Source organism: Miscanthus floridulus, chromosome 3, assembly GCF_019320115.1.
Source record: "Miscanthus floridulus cultivar M001 chromosome 3, ASM1932011v1, whole genome shotgun sequence".
NCBI lineage: Eukaryota > Viridiplantae > Streptophyta > Magnoliopsida > Poales > Poaceae > Miscanthus > Miscanthus floridulus.
The window spans coordinates 139345434-139357531 of NC_089582.1; the positions used below are offsets into that span (position 1 = coordinate 139345434).

The window sequence follows — 12098 nt, forward strand, 5'->3', positions numbered from 1 at the left end:
AAGGCCCTTCGAGACACTGAGCTGAAGCTTATGCACGAAGCTTTGGGCTTCATCAGCCTCCAGCAGTTCCGCGGTTCGATGAGGCAGAACCATTGCGGATTCACTTGAGGCAGGGGCCGATCCAGTATAGGACACCGAATTATGATCGAAGATAGTGGATATAATACATGTATATTTTAGTCCTCGTTCAGAAACAAATAATCATCTCCAGTCCATACGTATTGGGAGAGATTGAGGGGGACATTGGATCATTTTCGACCACAACCTACGCGTATTGAGAGGGAACAGGCCCGTAGCTGGTGGATCTGAAAGCAGACAGCAAATAGCTTACGTTAGGGTAGGGTTGGGAAGCTCGGTTTCGCGCAGCGGGAATGGGAAGGAAGGCAGGGGCGGACGAACCTGGTGGGTGCTCGTCGCCGGCGAGCGGCGAAGGGCCCGGCGAAGCCCTCGGCACCTCTCGTAGGGGGTGGGGGCGGCGGTCGCCACTCGTCGCGCGGCGAGAGAGTGAGAGCGCGCACTCGGGCTGAACGGGAGAAGGCAAATCAGGGGTGGTTTTTTTTTTCTTCCGGGCCGCTCATTTTCCTTTGCAGCCCACGAATTGAGGGTCAGGCCCAAAATCCCACGCTATCATCCAAACAGGTTGAGCGTCTCCCAGTCCCCAGTCCCATGCAGCTTCCACTCCAGGCATAAAAGATGAGCATGCAGCCCGAAACATGGTTTTTTAGTCCGGCCTAAGCACGATGCGCCCTGGTGTTGTTCGGGTCCAGATCGGCACGGCCCGATGCACAGGCCGTGCTTGGGCTGCAGCTCAAGTACGGCGGGCAGCACGACATGGCCCAGTATTTATCGGAAGCCCGGTTAAGGCCCACTCCCATTATAACCCTAACAAACTTTGCTCACACCCACTCTGCCATCGTCGCATCTCTTGCGTACGACTAAGCGCCCCCCCCCACCCCCCCGCCTCCGGGGCCCTGTTCACTTGAACTTATCAGCCGTACCGTTTTCAACGAAATAACAATGTTTTTTTTCTCATAACAAATCAGCATCAGCCGTTTTTCCAACCAGCCGAATAGAGCCCCAGTCGCAATCTTCTCCTCGTCTCCCACGCTCGCACAGCCCGCTCCCAAACACAGCGCCATGCGCATGCCTCCGCGGTCTGCGCGCGAGCCTCGGCCAAGCAGGAGGCCGCCGGGAAGGCCGAGCAACCTATGGTGCCAGCGGTGAAGCTTCAGCGGCGGGCGATGGCGCTACCCATTGAGATCTCAACAACGGCTCCTCCCTCGTGGCGTCGAACGCGGTGGCCGTCCTTGAGCGCTCATCCAGATCCGTTGTCGAGCTGCTCGGGGCGAGGTGCCGAGCTCCTCCACTCCTCCTCCGGATCTGGCGGCGCCGCGCCGGGCTCCTCCACGCGCTCCTGCCATCCTGGCCTCCCCTTCCCCCCACGTTCTCTCTGTATGGCATGTGTGGGCCTTGGGCTGGCCCAGTCCGCTTTTAGGCCCGTGCTTTTCGGGCTGGCACAATATGAAAATCGGGCCGCAGGCCGTGCTTGGGCCGTCGGGCTGTGCCTAGCACGGGCCCGTGCCGGGCCGGGCGGCCCGATTGCTCATCTTTAGCCAGGCAGCAATCTCCACAGCGATTTCCTTCTCCCGTTCAGTCAGGGTTTGCCACGTCAAACCTTCGGCAACTGTGTCTGTCAGATAAAGTTCGAGAAAATTAGAGCTACACTTGTAGCAAAGTTTAGAAGAAAATAAAATCTATAATATGTAGGACATGGTGCTAAAAAAAAGTAGCTACCAAACAGTTGACAGAAAAACGGTGACATGACTAACTGTGGGCGTGGCACGTCCTCACAAACCAAACATGGCCTCGCTCTCCCAGCGCGACGACTGGCGACCGCCGCCCCCACCCTACGCTACGCCAGGTGCCGAGAGGGCTTCGCCGGGCCCTTCGCTGCTCGCCGGCGACGAGCACCCACCTGCTCCGTCCGCCCCTGCCTTTCCTTCCCCCAACCCGAACGTGGGTTGTGGTTGAGTATTTGGTTCGGATACGTATTGATATTTAATGTTCGGAATACGGTATTGATATTTAATGTTTGGATTTATACACGGATTATCAATCAATAGGGTTTAAACCTTTTCGGGAGGACAGACGCACGCACTCTGCATCCGCCCCCTTCGTCTCGACCGCATCTGAGCACTCCGCCGGAGGTCCGCCTCCGCAGCCACCGTCATGTCGAAGCCCGCGGACCAGCAGCCATCGGACATGCAGGTCGACTCCTCCTCCGCCGTCGAGGAGAAGCCGGCCATCAGATTCTCCATCAACGGTGAGCCTACCCTCCCTCTCCACGAATCCTCCGGCGATCTGGCCCCTCGCTCCATCTCCTGACGGGTCTCATCTCCTGCAGTGCTTGAGCTGATGAGGGAGGCGCAGATGCAGCATGGTCTCCGCCAGAGCGACTACACGCGATACCGGTGCGTTATGCCACGCGCTCTCCACTCGATCCTGTTCGACCCTCCCCCAGATCTGCGCGTCTAGTTCGACTATTAGTACTTTTTGTGTCTTCTTGTCTGCTGGGATCTCAAATTTGATTTGGGATGAAGTGTTTCCTTATCGAATTGCTGTACACTGCGATCCAATTCTACGCGTTTGTACCTGTACCCTGCAGGAAATTTGGATATTTACTTTCAAACTTTCAGCCTGTTTATGCTTGTTTCGTTTCTTATCATGCTCTTTGTTATCAGTTAGAATCGCGATCCTTTGTCATTGTTGTGTCTGCCTCTTTGCCTAAATGATTCTGCATTGCCTGCAGGAGATACTGTTCTGCACGACTCAGAAGGCTGTACAAGTCTCTCAAGTTTTTGCATGGCCGAGGTAAATACACCAGAAGGAATATAACCGAGTCAACAGTCACGGATGTGAGGTGTGGCCCCTTCTGCTGATAATGTGCTATATAGCATGTTGCATGTCTTCATAATTTTCTTTGCAGTGTTATAAACCTTGTGTGAATTTTTGAGCAAGGCCTATTACAATTTGTTTAGACCTGGAGAAGACTTCATGAAGCAATTTACCATGTGAGAGCAGGTTTCTCCATGTAGTATTTTACATGGCCGAGCGAGCATGGAGTCATGCCATGGAGAAGAAAACTGCTGGTACAAACGCACAACAGCGTATCTACATGTTGGGTCGGTTTAGGAAAGCTGTTAAATGGGCATCACTTTTTTCACAATTATGTTCTGTAAAAGGAGATTCCAGGACATCTCTAGAAGCTGAGGTGTGTTTCTTACTATATTTTGTTTCACTTTCTCTCAACTGTGAAGGGCGGGCCTGGTGCAAGCGGTAGTCTTACCGCCTGTGACTGGAAGGTCCTGGGTTCGAGTCGCGGTCTCCTCGCATTGCACAGGCGAGGGTAAGGCTTGCCACTGACACCCTTCCCTAGACCCCGCACAGAGCGGGAGCTCTATGCACTGGGTACGCCCTTTTTTTCTCTCAACTGTATTTTTAAAAATATTTGAACTATTTTGAAGACAAATCTAAAACATTTTCCCCAAAATACTTTTTTTTCTCAGGCATATGCTTCATATATGAAAGGTGCTTTGTTTTTTGAGCAAGACAAGAATATAGATGCTGCAATGATAAATTTCAAGAATACGAGGTTTGTGGAATTCTGCTTGTTTTTTTTTCAGAATATACAATCATTAGAGCCTGGCATTATTTATTGTGTGGATATCTTTATTATTGTTCCTTTTTGAATGAAGTAATTAGGGTGAGTTTTTTTTTATGATTTTGAGTAATTTATTATCTGTTTCTCTATAGGGCTATATATGAGGAGCTTGGGAAGTATGGCAGTATAGAAAATCAACTGTTATGCCGTCAGCGCATCGACGAAGTGGAGCCTATGATTGATTTCTGTTCACACAAACTAGGTGGATCATATTTACAAGCACATGAACTCCTGGATACTGCTAATGATCTTCTCAAGGCGAAGATGGAGGTATTTATTTTCTTACTGCTCATCTGACATACCTCGATTTCTTTTTAGTAGTTAGTTAGGGGCTAGCACATATTGCAATGGACCATAAAATTAAATATTAGATTGATATGGGTTTTATCTTGAGGAGTCAAATTTTTGGGAATCAATTTCCTTCTCGTTCTTTTAGTGGTTCTGCATAGGAGCTACAAGGTTGGAGAGAAGGGTGCAGATGCATTTTTTTGTACTTGCAGTTTTGAGGATTGCACCCATTTCAGGAGCAAGCATGCCAGATTTATAAGCCATAACTGTTTTACTATGTATCTAGACAGCGTATATTTAGGTGCATAGCAAAAGCTAAGAATGAACATAGAAAAGCCAAAAACGACTTACGATTTGGAACGGAGAGAGTGGTGCAAGCGGTAGAGTCTTACCGCCTGTGACCGGAAGGTCCCGGGTTCAAGAGTCGCGGTCTCCTCGCATTGCACATGCGAGGATAAGGCTTGCCACTGACACCCTTCCCCAGACCCCGCACAGAGCGGGAGCTCTCTGCACTGGGTATGCCCTTTAGAGTACATTTTTGAACTTTTGAGTTTTATCAGGCCCTGCGATCCACAAAGTTTTATTCATGACCTGGAAATGCTTCGTTTCTGTATAAGTCATGCTTATATATATGTCATGCTTGTTGCAATGTCTTGTTTAGCAAATCACCGTGTTAACATCTATTATTTTTTTTATTTTCAATATTGCATGCAACTGCATCTGTGAATTTTGGCATTCAGTTAACAGATGGGCTAGTGACTGCTACATTCTTGAACTCGTAGCACTAGGGTGTAAATTGTACAGGCCCAAAGATCACTTTAGCTGTTGTGATCTATGCAGCACGGACACGGATACGTGTATCGGTATCGGAAGGATACGGATACGTGGATACGGCAATTTTCTAGAAAACAGGATACGCGGATACGTTTTACTATTTTTTAATAAATAAATAATAATACAAATTAAAATTGTGAAAGTCTAAAACTTGTTGGTTTCTTGTTTCACAGGAGATCCTAACCACAGCCGCGCCCACAGATCCTATGCTAGGATTAGCACTAGCACTCAGCTTGTGCAGTGCAGCACTACAAAATTTGGAGAGGCCATCTACTGCATGCAAGCAATGAAGCATGGGCAACACTAATGAAGAAGGGGAAGTGGGGAACAGACAAAATTAAGAACTGCAGAAGTAGAATAGATCAAGAATGGGGAAGGGGATGTACATGCAGAAGTAGAGTAGACAGCTTGCTTTGCTGCTGAATCGAATCATCCTCTCATCTGCATCCCCTGCTGAGGTGGCGCACGTGTACGCAGGAGGCTGTGCGCGGAGGTGGGGGCAGAGGCTCGTCTCCAGCGAGCAGGGCCAGAGGCTCATCGCCGGCGGCTGGCAAACGGGGCGGAGGCTCGTCGCAGGAGGCCGCTGAGCAGGGACGGGGCTTCAGTGCGCGCGTTCGCTGGAGGCGGCGTGACCACGGGAGGTAGGGCGTCGGGACAGAGGGAAACTTGTTGGGCTGGGCCGTATCCAATAGACTGATACGTAATAATAAAAAATGGGATACTTCACCGATACGTATCGACCGCATGTCCGCCGCGTATCCGTATCGGATACGTATCCGATACGTGATACGCTCCCTCAGCCACGTATCCGTGTTTTCTAGGTTGTGATGAAGGCATCACAATGTCACTATTGACATGTTGATATTTTGATTGAACAGCTGGAGATCTGGCTGTCTGCAGGACAATTATGGTGCATTTTGAAACAATATGCCTTCTATTAATATACACAATTTTAATACGTTAGATGTGCTAATTGTTTTTGCTTTGGTAAGTTAAAAAATAAATTTGCAATTCTATGCAAGGCAGAGCTAGAGAGTTTTTTTCAGATCTCTCTATTTCATGTCTATATAGTGCAGTTGGCTACATTTGTCCTGCCATCTGATTTCATGATTGGCCCCACCATTGCTATGACTTTATTTTCTGGAACTTTGGACTATGTGTTAATATATATAAAAAAAGGGCGTACCCAGTGCAGAGAGCTCTCGCTCTGTGCGGGGTCTGAGGAAGGGTGTTAGTGGCAGTTTCATAAAATTGACACCAACTTGTTTGCTTGTAATTTCTTTTTGGCTGTTTAGATGCCCTTTTCTTCCTATATTCTTACATGTATTTTGAAAAAATTTCAGGCTGTATTATCTGAGACAAGGTCACAGCAGGCAGCTTCCATGACCGAGTTTAATTGGCTTGGTCGCACATTTCCTATTACAAATGCAAAGACCCGTGTCTCCATTTTGAAAGGTATATAGTTACTTCTAACTTCTGGAGTAATACTGTGCAGGATTTCCATATAATACTGCCCTTCTGTTTCGAAATGAGATTGTATAAAATTCGGGTCATGATAAAATGACTGATTATAGAATCCTTTTTGAGCAATTTTCTTGCTGCAACTTTTCAGCTCAGCAGCTTGAGAGAGACTTGAGTGGTGCAGCCACAGAATCAGTTGCTGCTGACAAAAAGCTTGCCATATTTGATAAAATATTTTCTGCATACCATGATGCTCGGAGCTGCATCCGCAATGACCTGGTATGCAATTTTGTTGTTTTACTTGTTATATTTAGTACAGACTAACATTCTAGATAATAGAGATGTGTTATACAATAGTTACGGTTTGTATTCTAACGTCTTTTTTTTCCCTGAATGTAGGCTTCTGCTGGCAATGCTGAGGATATAAGAGATGAACTGAATGGTCTTGACAAGGCTGTTAGCGCTGTTCTAGGATTGAGGACTATAGAACGTAACCAGTTACTTGTTAGCATTGCTAAAAGTAAATTCACAAAGCATCGAGATGAGAAAAATGAGCGAATCACAAAGCCAGAAGAACTTGTTCGGCTATATGATCTGCTTATTCAGGTATCTGTTTTCTGTCACATCCTCTTTTTAGACGTTTTATCATGTCTTTACTAGACTTTGTACTTTTGCTGATGTGAGACTGCTTTTTACAGAATGCAACGGACTTGACAGATTTAGTTAGCTCTGGAAGAAACAAAAATGAAGAAGAAAACTCTTTTATTCATGAGTATGGGCTGAAAGGCTTGGCTTTCCGAGCTGAGAGGTTTGTTACACTGTATCCAAGTTTAGCATACTCTTTAACGACCAGCTTTCTTTACATCATTGTCTCTCTTTTCACAATAAATCTCTGTGTAACTATTTTATGATCTTCACCCTTGTACATGTTGGTTTGAATGCCTTCCTTCCTATCTGCATCAATTTGTATATACCAAACGACAAATTAAAAGAGAGGTTAAGTAAGAGTTTGATGTATGCGAGTATGCACTTACATAGTTAGTAAATCACTTCATCTGTTTAAATCTTTCAGGTTGTTAGCAAGGTTTAAATCTGTTTAAATCTAATGCCTGGTGGACTATCCTTACATGTTTCACTTTGAAATATTGTGCAGATGTTTCTTTTTGGCGAAGTCATATAGTTCAGCAGGCAAAAGAGCTGAAGCATATGCATTATTCTGCCATGCCCGTACTCTCACTGATTCTGCACTGCAACAGCTTGCAAACAGTAATGACAAGGTTTGCCACTGAAACAACCAACTCTGAACCAGCACCTTGCAATCTTTTTACTGGCATATCACTTCCAATCCTGAGGACTATTAACGTGAAACCTTGATACTAGATACAGGGAGTTATTTGTTGGCTGGTAATCTATAGTTTATGGTTTTCTCTACGTTGAAGCAAATTGAATGGCAAGTTAATTGACTTTGTTGGCAGGTTAATCTTAGAGCATAGTTGCATTCAAGAAAAAAAAAACTATTTAATAACATAGTTCGTGTTCTTCACTAAGCTGAAGCAAATTTTTTGAAACAATGTTGAAGCAAATTGAATCCCAGATAATTAGGCTTTGTGGGCCTTTCCCATTATCTTCGTTTTTCTAATTATTATTATAAGAAAATTCGCGCAAACTTATGCATGCTCATTTTTCACAGGCTTTAATACAAGATCTGAAGTCGCTATCTGACAATTGTAGATCAAATAGCTGCATAGAACATGCAACAGGCATTATGGAGGAGGAGATTGTTCCCTTAAAACTCTCTAAAGGAGTCTCAACTATGTCACTTGCTGATGATAAAACAAAGGTATGTTTCCATTATGAAATATGTCCATGTAAGCACGGAATAAGGCTTGCATTGGTAGGACACCCTTACGATCTAGGTTTGCACCCAGTTACTTCTGATTTTTAGGTTGGTTGTGCTATGGTGGCCAATTTTGGAGGTTGATGCCACCATTTTGACTTGTAGATACTATTCAGGGTGCCTCTGGGTTTCGGTTGGTGCTGCCATTTGAAGTGTTTACGTTTTATAATCATGGTGCCTTTTGGGAATTTCTCAAGTAACTGTTGCAGAAGTATCGGTCCACACAATTGCATTTGAGCAAAGCATAGATGAAACTACAAACTTGAGTATGCTCGTATATTACTCCCTCCATCCAAAAAATAATGCTATTCTAGCACAATATCAAGTTAAAGTATCTTGAGTTTGACTAACTATATATGAAAATAAAAAATATTAATATTTGTGATACCAAATAAGTATCATTAAATTTGTCATGAGATAAGAGATCTATGTTTGAATAGGAGTGCTTGGAAAGCAGCTATTGAAGTGCCTGAACCGTGACTTGGGGCTCTTGTAGGGTTTCAACTCTAGCCGACCCCAACTTGCTTGGGATTGAAAGGCTATGTTGTTGTTGTTGTTGTTGATGATATTTTTTCATAATATACATATTTGGTGTCATAAATGTTATATTTGACCTATATATTTGGTCAAACTTTAGATACTTCTAGAATTGCGTTCTTTTTGGGACGGATGTAGTATTAATATTATGAATTTATGACTTGATATGTTTGGCTGCCAGTAACTGTTTTTCAGCCTATCTTCAATGTTGTAAGTGGTTAAGTTGACTAGTTCCCACCTTGTGATTTTTGTCTTCTATATGATGTGATGCTTTGCACATCAAACCAAGTTGGCAGCTATATATATATATATATATATATATATATATATATATATATATATATATATATATATATATATATATATATATATATATATATATATATATATATTAACTACAGATACTTATGATATATTTGTATTTTGCAGGAGAACAAGTATCTTCTTGATATGCTAGAGAGCTATGAATCAGCGATTGGTGAGCCAAACACCAAAGCTCCATGTCGCATTGCTCAATTCCCACCTCCCTTCCAGGCAGTTCCATGCAATCCTATTGTGCTTGATATGGCTTACAACGCAGTTGAGTTCCCAAGCCTTGAGAACCGTATGAAAAAAGAAAAGAAGGGCCTTCTGAGCAGGTTCTGGGGTTGAAAGATGGCATTTGCCCTCTTAAATTTTGGTACACTATCCGGATCGTTTGATTTGCTTGGTGCATGAACCAGTGTAAAATGAGAATGCCCACATAGTACCTTTGATGGGTGAGATTTTCTTCAGTGTCCCGCCCATGAGATTGTCAGAAGGATTCATTTAAACGTTGCAAAGTACATCTCTCTCGGTGACTGATCAGCATAACTTTGGTGTTATTAAATTTTGAGCAATGACTGCGATAGCTCGGATTATTGAATGTTAAGTTGTTTCATTTCCATATCCCAAGTAGGCAGGGAACAATATAAGGAAAATGTTTTCAATATTAATTTATCTTGCTACTCAATTAAGTACAAAATTTTATAGCTGTAAAATTTGCTGCAATGCTTCAAAGTTTTGATAAATTGGGTTCAAGAACGATCTACACCCGAGGACGTAATTGTGAACAAAAATCAGTCATTGGCGTTGAACCAAATGTATTAACCCCAGGTCGAATTCCCAATCTGCGCCAATCTTTATGGCGGTTTTTTGGTTGAGCACGGTTTAATTTTCTTGTTTGGTGAATTCCCAATCTGCGCCAATCTTTGAGCACGGTTTAATTTTCTTGTTTGGTGAATTCCCAATCTGCGCCAATCTTTATGGCGTTTTTTGGTTGAGCACGGTTTAATTTTCTTGTTTGGTTGAAAGTGAGGTGCCTATGCAGACCTGTTTTACGGAGCTGGGATGCGTGAAGGGCTGAAGGCTAATCTATGCTATGCGTCGTGTCATCGTCTATGCTATGCATCATCTTCTATTGCCGTACTGGTCGATCAAGACTTCACATTGCTATGTCGTGTCATCATCTATGCACGTGCTTAGATTTTTGACGCGACCATGGCACGATTCTCACGTTCACGCTAATATGCCATGCAGTGGTCTAATTTGGCCATATTGAAAGGTCATGCCACTGCTGGCAGCTTCGAAATTGCACGGCCAAGTACCATCTCGTTAGCCCCTCTCTCGAGGTGTATTGTTTGCAACGATGTCGTCATGCGCAAATAATTTCTTAATGTTGTCTTCTTGTTGTGGATGGTGTGGTATTATCCGTAACCAAATGAAACATGAAGGTAAGCAGATAATGCCAATTGAGGACGAGGGGTCTGTTCGATCCATTCTTTGATGAGTTACAAGCCGTCAGACAGCACCTCAGCTTTTGGATAAGAAAGGCAAGCAAACAACGGATACGTAGAAAATAGACACTAGTGATTATGCCGGTGGAGCCTGAGTTGCTTGCGTGTAGAGAGAGGTCTGGTTCCGTCTCTGCAATGGATACCGCGCGCACCAAATCACTGTCAAAACAGATTTACAATTTGTGAGGCCCTGAAACTCGGGAACTTGAACATATCTAAACGATGATGTAACACTGGTGATGAAATTCTTGTAAACAGATGGGTCCATCGGACCAAGATCAGTGAAACAAAATTCAGGTGGGGACCTCCCCCCGTGACAGTCAAAAAAAAAACTTGAACATATCTATGCGCGTAGAAAAAAAAATGCATGCAGCTACGTTCTACAATCCAACCATCCTATATGTGTGTAGGACAGTAGGAGTATCATATTCATATAACAGAAGTACAGTGACGAGCAAAATACTCCACCCGTTTCCCCCCTTTTATTTCCAAACAAAAGCAAGAACCAGGAACGAACGAACACCCAAATTTCATTTCATATATATGAATGAAGAGAAGAAGAGAGCATGAGTTTCAGTTACATTACATATATATTCAGCCACCAACGGTCACGTATTACTAATGGATTGAGTACTCCCTCCGTCCTAAAATAAGTGATGTTTTTTATTTTTAATAAACATCTTGACCATTTGTTTTATTAAAAAATTTCATTCAAATTATAAAATAATAACTAAATTATTATTAAAGTCTCTAATCTGTTATTTGTTACATCTAAAAAATACGAAGGACTTTCGTCTACCACCCTTCGTGTGTACGCCCGATCCGCCGGTCTCTGAGTCTAATACGAGCTTTTGGCAGTAAAAATCATGGCAAGCCTGCCCCACGCATGTAGCCACCTAAACCGATTTTTACGGCGGTCAATCTCTCTCCGGCATGGCCGCATGCAAATCATTAAATCAATCTCTGTCCCACAAGGCCACAACCGCGCTTGCAAATCAATCTCTTCCTTTGCATGTTAATTAAAGCGGAGAGTCCACGACCGAACTGTGTTGTTCCTTTGCATGCCGCCAAAGCAAAAGTCGACGGCTGAGCGGGCACCTGGCGGTGATCACGTTTCGTTTCTGGTCATGGTCATCCAAAGGGCGAGACCGAGTCATCCAAGATAGTACCGTGGCAACATGCCAACATAGAGATCGATGCCATCTACATTTGGTTGACTGTTCATTATCCGACAAAATCTACATTACAACATCTAAAAAAAATATGGCAAAGACTAGCGCCCGGACATTCGGACATCCGCGCCTACTGTCCGCCCACGCGTCTTACGCGCTCCCTCTGCATGCGGCAGGAAAACGATGCAGGGACACACTCCCGTGGACGCATGCATCCAACGGAAAAGGATACGTGCAACGCGCCTCCGCCTCCCATTTTGCCTCGACGGCCCCCATAGGGCATGCATGCAGCCGCTAACCGCTCGTCGGCACACTGCTGCAGCACCTGTCCGCGCGCTGCTGTTGTTGTCGCCGCGCGCTACTGCCTATATCCT

At 44.4% G+C, this 12098-nt stretch overlaps 1 protein-coding gene across 1 annotated transcript; it reads left to right on the top strand.

The window, feature by feature from the left end:
* The first annotated feature begins 1867 nt into the window (after window positions 1-1867).
* On the top strand, window positions 1868-9712 carry LOC136542606 (uncharacterized). Its single transcript, XM_066535120.1, has 14 exons — window positions 1868-2038; window positions 2124-2323; window positions 2405-2471; window positions 2810-2920; window positions 3082-3271; window positions 3567-3652; window positions 3814-3991; window positions 6187-6298; window positions 6456-6583; window positions 6704-6910; window positions 7003-7112; window positions 7458-7581; window positions 7995-8144; window positions 9168-9712. Exons 2-14 carry the CDS (start codon window positions 2230-2232, stop codon window positions 9387-9389), a joined length of 1779 nt encoding a protein of 592 aa, XP_066391217.1. The 5' UTR covers window positions 1868-2038; window positions 2124-2229; the 3' UTR covers window positions 9390-9712.
* The last annotated feature ends 2386 nt before the right edge of the window (window positions 9713-12098 follow it).